At 44.1% G+C, this 19535-nt stretch overlaps 1 protein-coding gene across 1 annotated transcript in view; it reads left to right on the forward strand.

Moving 5' to 3' along the window:
- Positions 1 to 19535, forward strand: part of FRAS1 (Fraser extracellular matrix complex subunit 1) — a 208114-nt gene that overhangs the window by 94889 nt on the left and 93690 nt on the right. Inside the window, 7 exon segments of the mRNA XM_012653893.1 lie at positions 395 to 573; positions 4841 to 4957; positions 10247 to 10361; positions 11297 to 11434; positions 13725 to 13757; positions 17528 to 17659; positions 18734 to 18859. Coding sequence (XP_012509347.1) covers positions 395 to 573; positions 4841 to 4957; positions 10247 to 10361; positions 11297 to 11434; positions 13725 to 13757; positions 17528 to 17659; positions 18734 to 18859 — 840 coding nt within the window.

Raw genomic sequence — 19535 nt, forward strand, 5'->3', positions numbered from 1 at the left:
CACCAGAAACTTCCCAGTTGGAACACATTTTCTGGGACATAAAGAGTTGGGGGTAGAAATGAATTTCTTCAATGCCCAATATTTAAGTGTTTGTTTACAGTGCTCACACCTGTCTCCTTATGTGATTTTAATAGATCCAAATCAGTAACTTCACACGTGAATTACCCTTGAATGACTTCTAGTTCTTTTAGCTGAAAGACTGAAAATTCTGTGTCTAAACATGGATGCGGTGATATCTATTGAATTACGTGTTAACATCCTTTCCTTCACCTTAAAGATTTCAAGAAGTACATCATTTCTTTTCAGTTAAAAAAAATGTTGGGAAAGGAGGATGAGAGCTCTGACTTGCTTTACCCAGTGACACCCACTCACTGTGTGGCTTGCGCCCTCCCAGGGGAGGTGGTCCTCCTGGTGGACATGCCCGCTGACGGCCCCGCGGAGGAAGGGCAGCACCTGCCTGACGGGAGGACGGCCACCCCCGTCAGCAGCTTCACGCAGCAGGACGTCGACGAAGGTGTCGTCTGGTACAGGCACTCGGGAGCTCCCGCCCAGAGCGACTCCTTCCGCTTCCAGGTACCCTCTGCTTCCTGACTTTTCTGACGTCTGACGAAAACCATTACTCCTGTGTGTAAACAACTTGAGTAATTTTCCACAGTTGCCCAGAAATCACATTTGGGAGAATTTCCTAAGAAATGCAATTAATAGCGATGGGAGATTTTTTGGTCTGTCGGTTCAGATGTGTGGTTATCTTCACAAGCAGACTCGTCCACGACAAAGAGGTTTAGATTACGTAATGTCCAAAGTGTTCAGAATTTCTTCAAAATATGAAAATGGTATAGGGAGGGAAAAAAATCATCTTCTCTTTGTGAATTTTCCTGGAACATGTACTATCTTAAAAGATCATGGACTTACAGCCAGACTCAGAGGGTTCAGAAGTCAGTTCTGCCATTTACTTGCTATGCAACTTTGGGCAAATTACTTGGGAAAAACCCTTGTGCTCCATTTTCCTTGTCTGTGAAACAGAATTATTGTAAATATTCAAGTTAACACATATAAAGTATTTATAATACTGCCTATTACATAGTGAGTGCTACATACAGATTTGTTATTACCATTTATAAAAATTGGTCAAATACCACACTGTAAGGAGACCCTCAGTAAATTAAAGAACAACAAATTATACTGGGTACATTCTCTGGCCATTATGAATATAATTAGAAATTGATTATAAAAAGGTCAACAAAGAATTCAAACCATTTGAAATGTTTAAAATGGTCTCCTAAGTAATTACTAGGAAATTCCTTAAAGGAAATCAAAGCAGCAGACTGTTAAGAAATATTGATGGGGAGGACATAACTTATCAAAACATAAATCATGTGGACAAAATGGTATTCAGAAGAAAATTAGTAGCCTTAAGCTCTTATTATTGATCAAGAAAGCATGAAAATAAATGTCCTAAACATTTAACTGGAGAAACTAGAGAACCACAAGGGAAATGTAAGGAAAGCAAAAGGAAGGAATTAATAGAGATAAGCCAAAGAATTGGTTGATTATAAAATGCTAGAAATGACAAATGAGTACAAAACTGGATTCTTTGAAAACAATCAATAAAATTAGACAAACCTCTGGCAAGCACCATTTGGAAATAAAGAATTAAACAGAAACACAAAGAAATAAGGAATTATGAATGAGAAGGAGCGTTTGAGCGTGGACACAGAGAAAAACGTGGTAAAGTGCCAGAGAAAATACGTATGTTGATGGTGATCAGCCAAAGCAGCGTCAGAGCCCCCGAAGTCTGAGACTTTTCCTTTGCCTAGAATCCAGCTGGGGATAAACTAACCGTGATAGCTCACCTTGCTAAAAGTATCGCCCATTCTGCTTCTGATGCCTGGCCTGTACATCTTCATCGCCCGACTGATTTATATTGTGTAAAAGATGTGCTTTTCCAGAGAGCTGGTTGAGATAAATTTGGAAACCATCAAAATGAGATTATCCTTAAGGCATTGAACGTCCAGTGACTGAACAAACATTGGGTGCCCTTTGCCCAGGTTAACTTTTCATTTTTAGCACCTGGGGACTGCAGCGGTCATCAAACAGTGAGTCGGCACGGAGGCAAAGACCTCAGTCAAACAGGGAGCTAGAATCCTCAGATCCTTTGCCCTCCTAAGGGGTCAGGATGAGGAATGCTATCAATAAGGAACATCGCCCTGGAAGGGGATTCTAAGCACCCGCTCAAAATGACACTTGATTGCTCTTGCAAGTTGGTTACTAAGTGGATAAAATAAGCAAAATAAAATATTAAAAAATAAAGTAGCAAAAGTTACTGATTTTTTAAAAAACAAGCTCACTAGAGTTTGAGATACCCAGTTGAACATTATTACTTAGAAAGTGGCTCCCTTTGGAGAGCCTTCCCACACTTTGCTCAAAGTGTGTTTAAAACTATTTGAATTTACCTTCAAAGTGTATGGGCAACTCTTTTAGAATATCCTCAGTGGTGACAGTATATTATCCTTTGAAAGTAGATTTAGAAATGTAGCCAAATAGCCAAAAGTTATTCAGAATCAGGTCTGGTCAGAAAAAGAGTGATAATTATTTTTGGTTAAAATGGGGAATAATGACAAAGGAAGGAAGGAGCTCGGCCTTCTCCTGTGGTTGGTGAACTCCGTCTGAAAGCATCCCCAAAAACGCATTTTGAACACTGACAGCATCTTTATGGCAAATATGAAACAATGCTCTGGGATTATGTTCTCCGGACATAAAAGTTTTGGTGTGTTTGTTAAAGTCTCGTTTTACGAGCTTGCCTCCTATTTTGATTCGAAATGACACAGACGCTATAGCTATGTGCCAAAATAAATGATTAGCAACTTTTCCCATTCATCATTTTAGTGTCCCTAGAGGATTTTGAACCAAAAAAAAGATGCTGTTCTAATGTTTCTTTTCTTTCTTCCCTTCTTTTTTTTCTTTAAAGCAGAAAACGCAATGTAATGAGTTGCATGGATTTAATTCCATTTTAGTGTTGATGTGCCGTCATGAGCCATCAACGCATCCCGTCTGATACTCTGCATGTAAGACTTGGTGTTTATGTAACGCGAGCGGGATTAGAAAGCAGAGCATGGCACAGTGAGAAGGAAGTGTGCACGTTCGTGGTCATTTTTGCATGGGACGGAACCCTGGTTTGGGTACATTCAGATCATATTGACACGGTCTCAGGGGATGTGGTTTGAAAAAGACCCTCATGTTTCACATCAGGGTCTTTGCTAGGGAGCCAGACTGACTCACTCACATGGTAATACGAACACATTTCACTACCTGAGCAGTGTTCTGTTCTTCTTTAACAGATAGGAGAATGTATTTCCCCCTTTTCTAATTTCCTAAAGCGACTGAGTCATGTTGGTTGACCTGATTAAGTGCTGCCACTTGTTGGTTTTGTGACTTGGACACGCTGCTTAAACTTTTTTTTTTTTTTTTTTTTTTTTTGAGACAGAGTCTCACTCTGTTGCCCTGGCTAGAGTGAGTGCCGTGGCGTCAGCCTAGCTCACAGCAACCTCAAACTCCTGGGCTCAAGCGATCCTCCTGACTCAGCCTCCCAAGTAGCTGGGACTACAGGTGTGCACCACCACACCTGGCTAATTTTTGTATTTTCAGTAGAGATGGGGTCTCGCTCTTGCTCAAGCTGGTCCCGAACTCCTAAGCTCAAGCGATCCTCCCACCTTGGCTTCCCAGAGTGGTAGGATTACAGGTGTGAGCCACCACGCCTGGCCTGCTTAAACTTTTTGACCTTTCTTCCTCTGTGAAAAAGAGGATAACATCTACTTTGTGGGTATTAAGTAAGATAACCTTTGAAAAGTAGCTAGTACAGTGCTGAGCCCATGATAGACCCATGATAGACCATCAGTGAATTATAGTTATTATTAAGATTTGCAGCAATGTGATGTTTCCTTGAAAACACGTATTCTGAGACTTGATCCCAGGCATCTGATATGATCAAGATAAGAACAAAGAAGACGGTTTTTCTGTTGTTAGTAACTTAAAAGGCACAGAGAAGGGGCTGCGATCCCTGCCTTTTCTCTCAGAATTTATAGAACCCTGCCCTTGTCGTATGGAATTAATGCAGCTACACATGGCCACACAGGGCTTGCAATTCCTGAAACGAGACTAAGGTGGAGCAAACAATGGAGAGAGGAGAGTTGAAGGGAGCGCTCGGTACCTGCGATGGAGAGAGAGAAGCTGCATAAGAAAAGCATCACTTTCAACATTTTCGAAGCAGGAAAAAGTTGATTTTTGTGACCTCTACCCTAATTATAAATGTTATTCATCTTTCCCTGCAATCATGAGGCTGGGATTTGTTATTTACCTGAGCTGAGTAAAACGAAAGAAATGGAATAAAAATTATACATTATATATCCATAATAAGATATAACCATCAAAAATCATGTTTTCAAGAATGATTAATGACATAACAAAATATCATAGCATTGTTAAGAAAAAAATCAGGATACATGATTGTATATGAAGTTTAATATATCTGCATAGAAAAAAGATTTACCTGAAATCCATCAGTATATTAATAATCACTGTTTCTAGGTAGTGAAATTCTAGATTAATTTTTATTTCTTATTTATACTTTCCTGCATTTTCAGCATTGCCTAAAATGATTATGTCTCTTTTTTATAATCAGAAAACGATTAATATTAAAATATGAAGAGCAGAACGAAAATCGTAATGCAGAAGCTCATAGAATTCAGAGACAGTGGGCTTAGAGGGGCAAAAGATAAAAACACGCCAACATGCTCCGCCCAGCAGAAGATGAGAGACTGACCAGGATGACCTCTCTTTTCAGGTGTCCAGGGCCGCAGACGCCCAGACCCACCTGGAGAGCCGGATGTTCAACATCGCCATCCTACCCCAGACGCCCGAAGCACCTAAGCTCTCTCTGGAAACCTCTCTCCACATGACTGTGAGTTAAGCGGGAGAGATCGTGGTTTCCGCTTGCAGGAGGAACGTGGCTGACATGATGGGTTTTGTAGGCAGCAAATGCCTGGCCCAGACTCTGGAGCCAACAACTCCCAGTCCTGTGAACACGTTTCTCTGTGACTTGAAAAAGAAAATTCCCAGACGGAAAGTGAGGTTATGTGGAATCAATCTTAACTTCCCATCCATGGCTGATGTCCGTTCTATAGCATCTCGTACAGTTCCAGGGCCTCTCTTGGAGTACCTAGAAGAATTTTCAGGCTTATGTCCACATAATCCATACCATTGGGGTGTAATCGTTCAGCCAGGTAGAGGCTGGAGAAACTGTTATTCCAGTTTTTAGACACCCTGTTAGAAGGTTTTTGCTGCCAAAGCTTCCTAGAGAAGGCGCTGTCAGTGCTGAGTCTGGACAGATGAGTAGCAATGACCCAGGCGAAAATTTGGGCGCAGATTGGGAGGAGCGCAGACGTGATAGCAAAGGGCACTGCCATGGGCAGAAAGAGCTTGTGGGAAGACCGAAAGGAGAGAGAGAGTGTGACTATCGGGAAATTGCAAAAAATTCCGTAAGCCTGGAGAAACGAGGAGGGCAGAGGAGGCGCAGTGAGGACGCGGATGCAGGTCATGGAGCTGGATCGCAGGAGGGCTGCACGCTGGCGGGAAGGAGAGCAGGTTGTGGGGAGATCTGAAGGAAGATGTCAGCTACGTCGCTGTGTGAAGCTTAGTTCAGACGATTAGCGAGTCCACTGTAACCCTCTCTCCAGGGGGATCTCACGCAGAACCCCTCTTGCAGACAGAGCCACAAGCACGCAAGACCTTGTGAATTAATCACAACGGGTCCACGCTTTAGTTAGCGCCCACATAATTACACCCCAAAGCCGCATATCAGCCTTGAGCCACAACAAAGATAGCAGCTGTAGTTTCAGAAATTATGGGTCTGGGGCAAGACAGAGACATAAAGGGGAAAATAGAAAGTTTTTAATGAATAGCTGGTATCGGCATTTCTACCGTAAACCGTAATTTAAAGAAATCATAATTCAGCAGCAGTATAAAGTCTATAATTCATCATTCTGACTGCAGGAACTTGGATCAGAATTTTCTTTAAACTGTAAAGGAAAATGTGCACACACATTTCTTGCCAAATGCTAATGCAGGGTTATTTTGAGTCCAGAGGGAAAAAATGGGCCAGGAGCCGTGAAGACGGTGTCGTTCCCGTTCTGTCACTTGGACGTCTCGGGAGACTTTTCAAGTCATGTCAGCTTTAGGGGCTCAGGTCGCATGTTTACAGATTAGGTCTGTCTGGTTGAGACTTAGGATAACTCAAAGGTTAGTTTATCGTAAGATGTGATTAGCCTACTCTTACATTTCTGAAAATATACATGGTTTATATTTCTTTTGACATTAGTTAAAGCCATTACCATGGGGCAGACTTACAATCTGTGACCAAAAAAAACATTCTCAGTTCAGTGATTTAGACTCATCTAAGCACACGGATTTTGCGCATGTTTGGTAAATACTTACGAGTACATACAGTAAATACCCATATGGTGTATTCATTTACGTGATTAAAGGTAGGAGTCTACCTCTCCATTCATTCAGTCACTCGTCATAAACACTCTGGAGCCCCTGATTTATGCCAGGTCTTGTGGAAGACATTGGAGATTCAATGACCATAAAACACAGTCTCTCTCCTCAAGGGACTTTGAGTCTAAAAGAAGAGACAAGCAAATAAATAAGCAAGGATAATACAGTGACAAATGCCACAACAGAGTAATGATACGGAATAAATGGGAGGACGCCTGACCCAGCAGGGCCTGGGAGAAGGTCACGAAAGAGCGAAAATTATCTAGAGACCAGGGTTCTCAAACTTAAGCCTATACCAGAATCTCTTATAGAGCTGGTTAAAACACAGATCGCTAGAACCTACCCCAGAATTTTCTAATTCAGTAGGGCTGGTGTAGGGTGAGAATTTGCATTTCTAACAAGTTCCCAGGAGATGCACTTTGCTGGTTCTCAGATGACCACACTGGAAGAGCCATTGATCTAGACTAAAAATGAGGAAGTCATCCCAGACGAGAGGAGCAGCAGTTGGAAAAATACGGAGACACAGAAGAACAGGACATATTTGAGAAACTGAATGTAGTTCACCTGGCTGGAGCATAAATCCCTAAGTGAAAAATCAACAAGAAACGAGAGTCAGGTCATAGAGGACCTTCAAGATAAGACAGAGTTTCCATTTTGTCCTGAAAGTCTATTGAGGCAAATAGGGTGTCCGGGGATTTGTAGCAAGAAATGCCACGATCGGATTTCTGATGATTAATTTAGGAAGATCACCCTGGCTGTGGGGCAGACAGAAAACAAATAGACCGTTGTAATCATCTACAGCAAGAACCGTTAGTGGCATGAACACCATGCAGTGGCTATGAGCGTTAGTTTGGGAGATCTTGACGAGATATTTGTACACACATGTTCGTTGTAGCACTATTCACAGCAGCCAAGAGGTGTGAGCAATCTAAATGTCCATCAACAGGTAAATGAATAAAGGAAATGCGATGCACACACACACACACACACACACACACACACACACACACACACACACGTGCGATGGAATATTACTCAGCCTTGAAAAAAGAGGAAATCTTGGCACATGCCACAACATGGATGAACCTTGAGGACGTTATGCTGAGTGAAATAAGTCAGTCACAAAAAGATAAATGCTGCATGATTCTACTTGTATGAGATATAAAGTAGAATGTAGTCAAGAAAAGTAGGAAGAAAGATGGCAGTTGCCAGGGCTAGGGGCTGGCGGCAGAGTGAGAAAAGGGGATTTGTTCAGTGGATACGAGTTTCACTTTTGCAGCATGGAAAGGTGCTAGAGATCTGTTGCACAGCAATGTGCTTGTATTGATAGTTAACGCTGCAGTGTCGTGCACTTAAAAATGGTTAAGATGGTAAAAAAAAAAAAAAAAGATGAGAGATTTAGAGACGCAGCGATGCGTTAGATGTGGAGGAGGGTGAAACTCCCAGTTTCGCAGTACGTCGAGGTGCCGTTCGTTGAGGTCAGGAACGCGTGAGGACTTTGGTGGGAAGCTCGATGGGTTCAGTTTGGGGTGTGCTCACAACGGGGTGCTGGAGCAGAGTGAGCGAATCCACCGAGATGAGTGTGTGTGTGCGGCGGGGAGCGGATCTTGCAGGGCCTCACAGGTGGGCGTAGGGACTTGGCTTTTATTCTGTGTAAAATGGAAGCCACTGCAGGGTGTCGAGGCGGCTCTAATGTCCTTTCGAGAGGGATCGCACTGGCTGCCGTGCTGAAATAGAGTTTGGGGGGCGAGAGAGCAGCTGGGAGGTCACGGGTGATCCGGGGAAGGCGGGCTCTGAGCAGAGTGGCCGCGGCAGGACTCAGGAATGTGGGTATAATAAGAACCATTATTCTGTAATCTTCTTTTGTTAGCAGATATATTAGTTTAAAAGTGTCTTTTGTAATGATTTTTATGAAGTTTAGTCTCTTATTACTCACTATGTTGAATTGATAAATATCAAACACTCCAAATAGCCAATATTAAAATTGATTATGCTTTGATATATCTCAACCTCAGTATTGCTTGCTTCACGAATTCGGTTCTTTTTCTACCTAGTGTCTATTTCTATTAGGAGAGAAATAGCATCAATAAATTCTAAAATAGACTCTCTGTTATCTTAGCTGGAACCTATTTCCTTTTCCATAGTCCCACGTCCACAGTAATCCCCTCTTATCGCTTTACTGTCCGACGGATATCTAGATTTTCAAAAATGTCCCATGATACTCTAAGAATTTGTAGTTATTATGATGGCTTTGGGGTTAAAAGGTGACTAACTGAAAAAGCGCAGTGAGCCTGTACCTTTTTTGTCTATCTGGACACGTCTATAGGTGTGTACACGTATGTATGGGCTGTTAGCACCTTATAAAGGGCATATGTGTTTAGTTTGTCATCCTTACTTGTTTTATTTCCGAAAGGCCAGCTGCTTGCTATTCGCAATTCTAATTTTCCTTGCTCATTACATTCCAGACCTAAGCAGGGGCCTGAAATATGACTCTTTACCACAGGAAGATTGTCCTAACCTGCAAATTCTGCCTCTCCCCAGGACAAGCGCGCCTTGGGGACAGTTACAGAGCAACTGCAACCTTCAGTCTTTTCTCGGTTAAAAGGGAGAACGCCACGCCCTCCATGAGCAAGGCTGAGCCCTGCTTAATCCTTTCCCAAATGGGGACATTCCTTCTGAAAGAAGCAAAGCGCCGGGAGAGCATGTCAAACTCTAGCCCACCTTCCGGGGTCAGTTAGGAAGAGCCTGCCGTGAGCTGGCTGTTTTGTTCTGTTTTGTAGCAGCTTGCAGGACCCAGGCACGGGGCCCAGGCTCCAGCTGGTTCTCCCTTTTCTTCTCTCCATGCTGTGTTTTGCTGCTGTCCCCAACCCACTATCGTGCCCAGTCGCAGACGGAATCTGAATCTCTCTGTTTTTGTTTGTTGAGCGTTGCCACCGTTAGTGGGTTCTGGACATGTACAGGTGCGTGGCTAGAAAAAAGTTCATACACATCAGCCCTCCTATTAATGTTACTTGACTCACTCATTGGGTCCTGAAAGCTAGAAGAGAAAAGCAACATCTAGTTCTTTTGGATAGTAAGATGGAGAAGACAAAGGCAAGTATTGGCTCTTTCACGTGCCTTAATAAACAAATAGCTCTGAAACCTCTGAATCCAAATGACGAGCCTTTTTTTGGTGGGTTCATCTTTGGCCCGGAAACCAGAAAGCATCCCCCTTCACAAAGGGGTCTGGGGACCGTGCTCTGAAGACCCTCGTAGGGCCGAGGCTTGAACTTCTCGGTTGGGTCCTTAGAATTCTTGCCAGATTCAACTTAGCCCACCAAGTCAGAGAAGCAGAGATGCACAAGCCGCTGTGAGCAGCAGGATAGCAGAAGAGCCGGCTGAGATGCCTCATTTCAAACGTGTTCCGGCTACGCATGCCGGGGCTGGGGCCGGGGCCGGGAAGGGCAAAGCCAGAGTACAAGGAGCCCTGAGAAGGGTCTCTAACCCTGTGAGCGTCTCGAGGCTGGGACAGACCTGCAACGCAAGAGACCGAATCCTTCTTTGAGCTCGTGGAGAAAATTTTGCTAAGTGTGACTAATTTGAAAGTCCAGAGTGAATTTCTTTTATTTTTTATACTCTCATAGGGTTTTTTCTGCCTCTGGCTTTCGTTCTGATCGCACCATTTTTTTCTTCTTCCTTCTTAAACTCTGTGCAGGCACGAGAAGACAGCCTGACTGCCATTCAGCCTCGTTCCCTCTCCTTTGTGAACTCCGAGAGGCCGAGTGGGAAGATTGTGTACAATATCACGCTACCTCTGCACCCAAATCAAGGTAAGGTGTGCAGTGAACGATGTTTTGAGTGATGCTCTTGTCTTCCAGTTGTTGACCAGTCTTAAAAACTCTGAAATTTGGCCGGGTGCGGTGGCCCACACCTGTAATCCTAGCTCTGTGGGAGGCCGAGGCGGGTGGATTGTTTGAGCTCAGGAGTTCGAAACCAGCCTGAGCAAGAGCGAGACCCCGTCTCTACTAAAAAAATAGAAAGAAATGATCTGGACAACTAAAAATATGTATATATAGAAAAAATTAGCCAGGCATGGTGGCGTATGCCTGTAGTCCCAGCTACTCGGGAGGCTGAGGCAGGAGGATTGCTTGAGCCCAGGAGTTTGAGGTTGCTGTGAGCTAGGCTGACGCCACGGCACTCACAACAAAGCAAGACTCTGTCTCAAAAAAAAAAAAAAACTCCGAAATTTATCTGCTTATATACATGGTGATATTCGTTGAGGTTTTAAGTGATAATTGCAAATCCAGTTCTTAGATAATCAAGATCCACGTTACTGTTGCCGAAGATCATTGCAGAGACCGAGGAGTTTCTGAAGGAAAGAAGGTAGATTGAGAAAAATATCTTTACAGCCTCACCATGAAACCATTCTGTGCCAATTTCTCGAGAACTTTGACCTTGGAATTGAAACTCCGTTGAGAGAATCCCATAATTATGACACCATGTCTGTGACTTCTGGAAAATTACCTGGTCTGGGCCACATCAGGGGCAGTGGGTTGTATCGTACTGTGATTTATTGTCCGCGCCTCCCAGCCAAAACTCTCTTTGGGCTTCGGATGTGCCCTTTTCTTGAATAACCAGAGAATAGTGTCCCGAGAGCAGCCTGAGAGCCGTCATTCCTGAGGACGAAAGACCCCACCAGTGAGAAGGGCCGGCTCTCACCAGCCGTGGGAATTCCTGTTATTGACGCTGAGTCTCTTCCTCCCAGGGACCATCGAGCACAGGGACCAGCCTCACTCTCCCATCCGGTATTTCACGCAGGAGGATGTGAACCAGGGCAAAATCATGTACCGCCCTCCGCCTGCTGCCCCCCACCTCCAGGAGCTCACGGCCTTCTCCTTCGCAGGTAACGTTTTCTCTTCTCTGCCTCGAGGCACCCAGCTGCTCTCTGTGCTGCTTTGTGGCAGCCTCACCCTCACTCTTCCTGCAGTCCTGGGCGGTTTGGTGACACCGCTTCATAGCTACTAAAATAGCTGAGACCTGTCGGCCAGTGTGGAGCTTGGGCTCAGTTCCATCTCTGTGTTTTTATTTAATCCGCATGCAGCATGTGTTCCATAAACTTCTATTTGGTCCCTCCTACGTGCCAGTCACTGAGGGAGGCCTTAGAGATATCGTGGTGAGCAAAGAGAGGCATAGATCCTGCCCGTGGTGAGTTTTGGGATCTAGGTATAGAGACAGAATTTGATAAATAATCCCAGTAATGCATGTGTAATTGCAGACTGAGACAAGAGCTCTGAAAAGGAGCAAGGACGTTCAGTGGCAGAATTGAACGTAACAGATGACCCAGCCTGGGGGCTTAGTGCAGGCTGCGCAGAGAGGCTGGCAGCGGAGGGGAGGGCAGAAACTGACGAGGCTAAGGACGTATCAGGGTGGTGGGGAGAGAGTCCCGTGGAGTCCACATTCAGGACTGCGGAGGATTAAGCAGGTTGGGCACCAGCCTGGTGGCAGAGACGGGCCAGGCCTTACCGGCCCTGGAAGCCTGTGAGTGTTTGGGTCTTTATGCTGGGAATGAGAGGAACCCAGTAGATGGCTTTCGTAAGGAGCTCTTTGACTGCAGTCATGGGAACAGACCTGGGGAGGCGGCCAGAGTGGATAGGCCCTGGGGTGAAGGGAAGCTAGCGAGGAGGGTCTTGCAGTACATTCCGGAAGGCATCATGTAGGGATGGAGAATGCAGACACTCTCCCGGGATTAAAACCAGGACTAGGCCAGGTGCAATGGCTCACACCTGTAATCCCATCACTTTAGGAGGCCTGGAGTTTAAGACCAGCCTGGGCAACATAGCAAGACCCCCATCTCTACAAAAAATTTAAAAAATTAGCCAGACGTGGTGGTACATGCCTATAGTCCCAGAGGCTGAGGCAGGAGGATCCCTCAAGGCCTGGAATTTGAGGTTGCTGTGAGGTACGATCATGCCACTGCGCTGCAGCCTGGGCAAGAGAGCAAGACCCTCATCTCTAAGGGGAAAAAAATAAATAAAACCAGGATTTGATAGAAGAGACCTTTTTAAAGGAAGAGAAGACTGAATGGAAGAATAACTGAGTTTCTCATTAAAGCCAGTCTGTGCCCTTCCACTAAGCCATTATAGCCTGAACCTTGCTACCCTTATATCCTCTCTTAATCCAGTAATCTAAGCTGCTGACCAGAAAGCAGGGATTCTGAGTCCCTACCCCTAAATATTTTCATGCCTTGGAATATTCTAAAAATCTTGGAGTCTATTTCTTTATGATCTTTAAGGTGTATGTACCACATCACACCACGAACATGGGGCATTATTTTTACATAGTTACAGAACAGCTGATGACTTTTTACAGGAGGTTGAACACGGATTAAATAATTTGAGAGTTACTTTTTTGATTGTGGCAAACATTTAAAGTGATATTTGCCATTATTTATTAAAAGATTAATCGTCCAAAAAGTGGTTAAGTCTTCAATTAGATTGAAAATCTCTAAAGGTGGGGATAAGCCTCTTCTCTAAGGAGTGTCCCCGGTGTTTAGTAACCGGGTAGCTAGTAGCCCATGAAAACATTCACGGTTCTCTAACCCTGCATCCCAAGACCTACTTTGCAAGAAACCCAGGATGTCCTGGGATCAGAGGGAAAGAAACACATCAGCCATGGCGAAGTGAGTTCCTGCACCCACTACACTCTCCCGAGCTCGTGGAGCCTCTGTAGAGACGGCGGAGCCCTGTGCTGTGTGATCTGTGGGATAAATGTCACACAGCAAATCTCTCACGTGGTTACAGTGTGTAAATCAGTGTCCCCCCGTCACTCAGTTCCACAATGGCATCGACCCACCTGAACGCCCTGTCAGTGATATACGACGTCACCCGCAGTCACTGATTTGTAGGATTTTATGTACTGATAAAATGGGATCTGGATGAATGTATTATAAATCACTCTAACTGCTGTGACATAAAATTATTCCACTGTGCGGTTCTTTTTGCTACTTAATGCTGCTACCATTAAATTCAATATAACATTAGCAGATGACTTGGTGATCTTTCCCCAAACCAGAATAATTTAGATTAAAACATCCTGTGCTTTGCTAACCTTTGCCTTGTAGTTCACACCTGCCCCATCTATCTCTGACAGCAGAATATTTACTGTGCTGATTTTTCTCCCTCTCTCTCTTCCAGGGCTCCCAGAGTCAGTGAAATTCCACTTCACAGGTAAAGACTAATCTCCATTTTATTAGAAAATGGAATTTTTCTTTTCCTTGTTAGTTCTTTCTTTTTCCTCCCTTTATTGTTACTTTCAGCTATTTCCTAAGAACTACCTAAAAGTCATGTAATTTTTCTTCTAAAACAAGTTTCTTCTAAAATAAGCACTTGGTGAGTTAAGTAGTAATAGCTTAACTTTGTATTCACAGAAAAAAATAACCTGCCAAGGAGGTTAAGGATTAATTTTGAAGCCCCGTTTCACCTCGTCCTAATATCTATTAAAGAGGTAATCGTGGTTAAGATCTTAGACTCTGGATCCAGATGGCCGGGGGTTCAGCTTATTCTGGGAAAGTTTCTTAACCTCTCTATGCCTGAAGGCCTCATCCATAAATGGGGATGATGATAATAATATATGTGAAGCTTCCAGAACAATGATCATGAACAGTGGTTGTGTATAGCCATAAATAGGCATCCATTGAACGCCTTCCTACTGGAGGGAGAAGTCCTGTGACCTAGAGATGAGTTGAGAACTTGTGCACAGAAGGCCTCAGCATCCCAGTTCCACTTGATAGTATAACAGAGGCCGAGTACCAGTCAGCAAAAGCAGTATCAGACCCGGCTTCCATGCTGGGCCACCGTAGCAGTAAGTTTCTCTCTTATCTGGGTCTGGAGTGAGGAGGATTGGCTGTAAATAGCATCCCTAAGTAGCTGTTTAGATGGGACTGACTCTTCCATTACAACCAACAATCCACGTGTTCTCAAGAGGGAAAAATCTTGGCGGGAGAGAGTCACCCCTCTCAAGGTTAAACAATCACACCTTTGAGGATTAAACAATCACACCTGGAGCAACAGTAAATCTCAGTGCTGTGTCACTGCCGATAGAACCTGGTGTCTGTTCCTTTCTAGTGACGGGCCTCTAGGTCATTCATATAATCAGTAATCATATATGACAGATTTTTGCATTTTTATAAAACAATTTGCAATAAAAGTTTTCTTATTTCATTCTTAAAACAGTACTATACGGACAGGTATTATTGTCAGCATTTTAAAGCTGAGGATACTGAAAGTCATTGAGGGTAAATAATCTGCTCAGGTTTCTGCTGCTGGTGAACAGTAGAACCAGGACTTTCAATACCAGTTTCTGGCTCTGAGGGTGGGATAGCTGATCTAGTCTGATGCGCATGAGTGTCGGTCATGGGAAACAGGTGTCATGGCAACGTGCCGGTTTGGTTTCCAAGCCCCAGCTTTTACCTGGAAGCTTGAGTAGTGAAGGGTTAACAACTAGCTTCTGTAGGACTCTAAGTTAAATGAGCCTTGACCCTATCATACAGAGCAGAGGGAAGAGACCTCCAGCTGACCTTAAATTATCTTGTTTCTGTCCCAAGTTTCCATTTTTTTTTTAAAGGAGAAAACCTTTTTGAATCTAGCAGGAAGGAAGCCATCTCATATAGGAGAGTTTTGTGAAAGAGAATTTTAAATTGGACAGATAATGAATTAAGGCGGGAAAAAGCCCAAATGCCCTGACACTGATCCACAGAATGAGGGAGGACAGCCCGTTTTGGTGAATCAGCTAAGCTGAGAAGAAAAGCTGATGCTCCGGACCTGACTGGCTCTGGGACAAGCGCAGCTCTGCAGAGCGGTTCCGGGCGAGGAACACACACGAGGCAAATGGTGCCCGCAGGACGCATTTAGCCCAAAGAGGCAGTTTGACTGTTTCTCGGAGAAATCTGAGATGTTGCTTAAAAAGAGGGCTAGCCGTGCAGTTGCTAACATTTTGACTGCAAGTTCTTATGTTTGTTGCAAAACCCTGCACCCAGGTGGTATGTTTTCTAGTTATGTAACGTGTACCAGAAAACGGCTTTCTTCCACTTACACAGAGGCAAGGATGTGTCTGGTCACACGGAACAGCACGCGGTATGAGCAAAGCTCTTGAAGCTTCAGGGCCTTTCCTCGCTTCCTCTGTGAAATAAGCATGTTGAAGGCTCCCTGAACTTCCTCCCTGCTATGTTTGAATGTCCCTTCCAAAGCTCACGTTTAAACTTAATCCATAAGGCGACAGTATTGAGAGGCGGACCTTTAAGAGGTGATCAGAACATTGAGGGTTCTGTCCTCATGCATGCGTTAATCTGCTCATGGATTAGTGGATTCGTGGGTTACCCTGGGAGGGGAACTGGCGGTCCTATAGGAAGAGGAAGAGAGACCTGAGACAGCACGTTGGCACGCCCAGCACCCTTGCCGTGGATGCCCTGTGCTGCCTCGGGACTCTTCAGAGAGTCCCCACCAGCAAGAGAGCCCTCACCAGATGCGCCCCCTTGATCTTGGACTTCTCAGCCTCCATACCTGTAAGGAATAAATTCCTTTTCTTATGAATTACCCAGTTTCAGATATTTTGTTACAAGCAACAGAAAGGGAACTAGGACATTTCCACTTAAAAATAAAACCAATGTGGAACACAAAAAATAAAATAAAATTGTATTTCGTAATCATTTATTTCTTAACTTAGATTCCAGGAACCTCAGAGAATCCTGAATCCAGTGAAATTGATGGAAAAGTTTGTATGTTTATTGCCAAATTCCCAGAAGTTAAGAATCATCCGTCCCTATCTTTGATGATACAGAAAAAAAGGAGACTGAACATAAAGAAGTAGTGGCAATAATTTTGACACTTGACTGAATGACTATAGCCATAAAACCTTCATTCTCACGTGGATAACGTCTTCTCACCTTTAGGAGGGCTGTTTCAGGACCTCTCTAGGGCATGGAGGGTCCCTTATAAAATCTAGACGTATCTTTTAGATCTGTGTGAAGAAGACAAATCTAAAACCTGAACGGAATCACTGCTAGGAGTCACAAAGCAGTGCTTTATTTTAAGAAGAGGTCAGATTCCTGCTGACTTGTTACTAAGCCCAGGAGAAAGTGAGGAAGGAAACTGGTTTCTCATAACCAACCCGTATGCAAGCTTGTCACAGATGGAAAATACTTAACCGCACAGTTTTCTCAGTAGCCACTGCAGGTAAACACGGTGATGAGTCCGTGGTGCGGGTATCGCTCCAAACCTGGCTTCCCGAGAAAGGAGGGAAGAGAAGAGGGATGTGTACGCGAATGTGGAATTCAGGGCAGGGGTCAGGCAATTCTGCTCTCGTTCCCTGAGGAGATCAGTGTTCACTGGATGTCAGATAACGCAGGGAAGTAAAATCTTAAGGTCACTGTTTTGCTCACAAAGGTGTCTTCCATTTATGGCATTTCACGTAACGACCAGGTAAAAATGGACCTGCTTCCAAACGAATGCCATTAGAGACATTTGTATGGATATTGTCTATCCTTTCAAGAACTTTTCTAATGAGACATGGACGTATCATTTCCAAAAGAGAGTTCATGAAAGAAAATATTTCTCTGGAACATTAGGGGGATGAATTCAATAAAAAAAATCTTCCCATAAATAAAAGCCTTTACTGGCCTCATCTGAGAGTTCATATTTTGCATCACCTTCCTTTCCACTAACATTTATCATGCTCACCTTATTGTGAAGGTAGCCTCTTAGAATGATTTTATTATTATGGTCCTTTCTCCTTTTTCTTATCTGTAGAAAGAACTTTGTTAGAATAGCTCACAGTATCACACTCGCTGACTTTTTCCAATGGGTAAACATCTCTTCAAAGTGTTAAGGTAATCGAAAAAAGTGTCTAGTTACCTATTTGCAGAAACAACATGAAGATGAACAGATTGATTTACACACGTGTGTGTGTGTGTGTGTGTGTGTGTGTGTGTTGACCTTTCTAGTTTCGGACGGACAGCACACAAGTCCAGAGACGGCCCTCACCATTCATTTGCTTCCCACTGACCGGCACCTGCCGACCTTCCACGTCACAGCTCCGCTGCTCGAGGTCAGCCCAGGAGGCAGCACTTCTGTAGGTAAGAACTGGGGCCTGAAGCAAACACGCTTTGGAGATGGGACCTTATTTCAGCAACAGTCCCTCCTCCAACCCCTTGACGGCTGCCAGAAGGCAGTGACCTCCTCATCTAGACGTTGTGTCTCACCCACCTCCTTCCTCGTAAAGCCCGTGTCCATGCAAATAGCAGCACAGAGAGAAGGAAATGAAGCCTTTAGAGGCCAAAGCTCAGTGCTGGAATACAACACAGAATTTATTTTCCAGCCTCCAGGACTTAGATTTGTTGCCGTCACTGAAATATAAAGTAGCAGAGAGCAGAGAGGAGGCTATGGAGGGAGGCGGGCTTCAGTGGCTGCTCTTGTCTCGAAAGTGAGGTGTAGCAGGAGAAATGACAGATCACAGCGACCTTCAGAAGTTGTGCAGAGCTGGAGTTGACGGGGTTATTTTTCACATGCTTTTGTTTACTTATCAGCATACTTACTCTTTAGAAGTTTATTCTTTTACCAAGAACGTTTTATCAGTAAGCAGTAAGTGTTGTGATTTTTGTTGGGTGCGCACAGATCCTTATTCAGTTTCTACATGTGGGTTTTGGCCTAAAATTAATTACCGTCAAAACAAGCCATGTGTACAAAGCCGACCGTCACTTCTACCCGGCGCCTTCTCACTCTCAGGATGGCCGTTGCAGCCACCGTTAAACTTGGCTCATCTGTAGATTCAGAAAAATAAGAAGGGAAGAAACAATGAAAAGGAAAAACAGTTTATGGGAGTATTTTCTGGAAGAAAATCTACCCCAGCTGGTCTGGACTGACCTACTGTGAGCTTCCTCTGTGCGTGCCCTCATCTGTATGGAAAAAAATAGGTGTTCTGAGTTCAGAACTCCCACCTTGTAAGTGAACTTTTGGAAGAATCTACTTGGAATTTGGAAATTGCCTATACTATCAGTTTTCACTCTTTGGTGCTTGATTGGAATTAATCGGCACTTTCTGATTACCCACGACAGGGCTTCCAGCCTGGCCTGTGGCTTTCGTGCGTACTGAGTATTACGCAGTTTTTAACGTAGCCATTCCCTCTCACCGCTGTGTTCCCCTTGCCGCAGGACTTCAGCTGGTGGGAAGAGATGCCGAGATAGCGCTTGAAGAGCTCTCCTTTGAGCTTCGGAAACCTCCCCGGCATGGTGTGCTCCTCAGGTCCACGGCTGAGTTCCACAGGCCCATGGCTGCAGGTAGCTGCACTCTGTGCCTGACCTGCTGGGGGGTTTTTTTGTTCTACAGTTTTATGTGTCTCAGACGAGGAAAAAAATGTCTTTGTGGGAGAAGCTTTGAAGAGATATTTCCGTTGGTGTGTAGTTCATTGGCCTTTGAGACTTCATCAGACCAGTCCCACCCTCTACCCTTTACCTGCCCCTGTCCCCACCTCAGAAACTATAAACACCTCAGATTATAGGTGAAATGGGTTGATTTCTGAAACTTAGAGTAAATGCATTTAAAACAACACCAGCAGGAGTATCAGTGGCCACCTTCCTATAGTTTGTTCACAGAGGCGAATTTGTCTGTCTTAATTTGGTATGTGAATCATCACACTGTTTTTCGCAATGACTCTGTCCGTGTTAACTACGTGTATCTTTATCCCTTACAAAAAAGAGAACACATTTTTCAAGTATTATGTATGCAGCGTAACAGTGTGGTAATGTGACCAGTTTTCCAAAATAATATTTACTGTGCCGTCTCTGATTATAAAAAGTAATACGTGTCAAAGATACAGAAAAACAGAAAGAGCACGACTACATCTAATGTTTCGATAGTCAGCCCTTGTATACCAAAGGACTAATATCCTTTTCCAGGTAGTCACCTCAGGATGCTGTATCTTATTCCAACACTCTGTGCTTTCCCAACACCTTT

Source organism: Propithecus coquereli, unplaced genomic scaffold (genome assembly GCF_000956105.1).
Source record: "Propithecus coquereli isolate 6110/MARCELLA unplaced genomic scaffold, Pcoq_1.0 Scaffold433, whole genome shotgun sequence".
Taxonomy (NCBI): domain Eukaryota; kingdom Metazoa; phylum Chordata; class Mammalia; order Primates; family Indriidae; genus Propithecus; species Propithecus coquereli.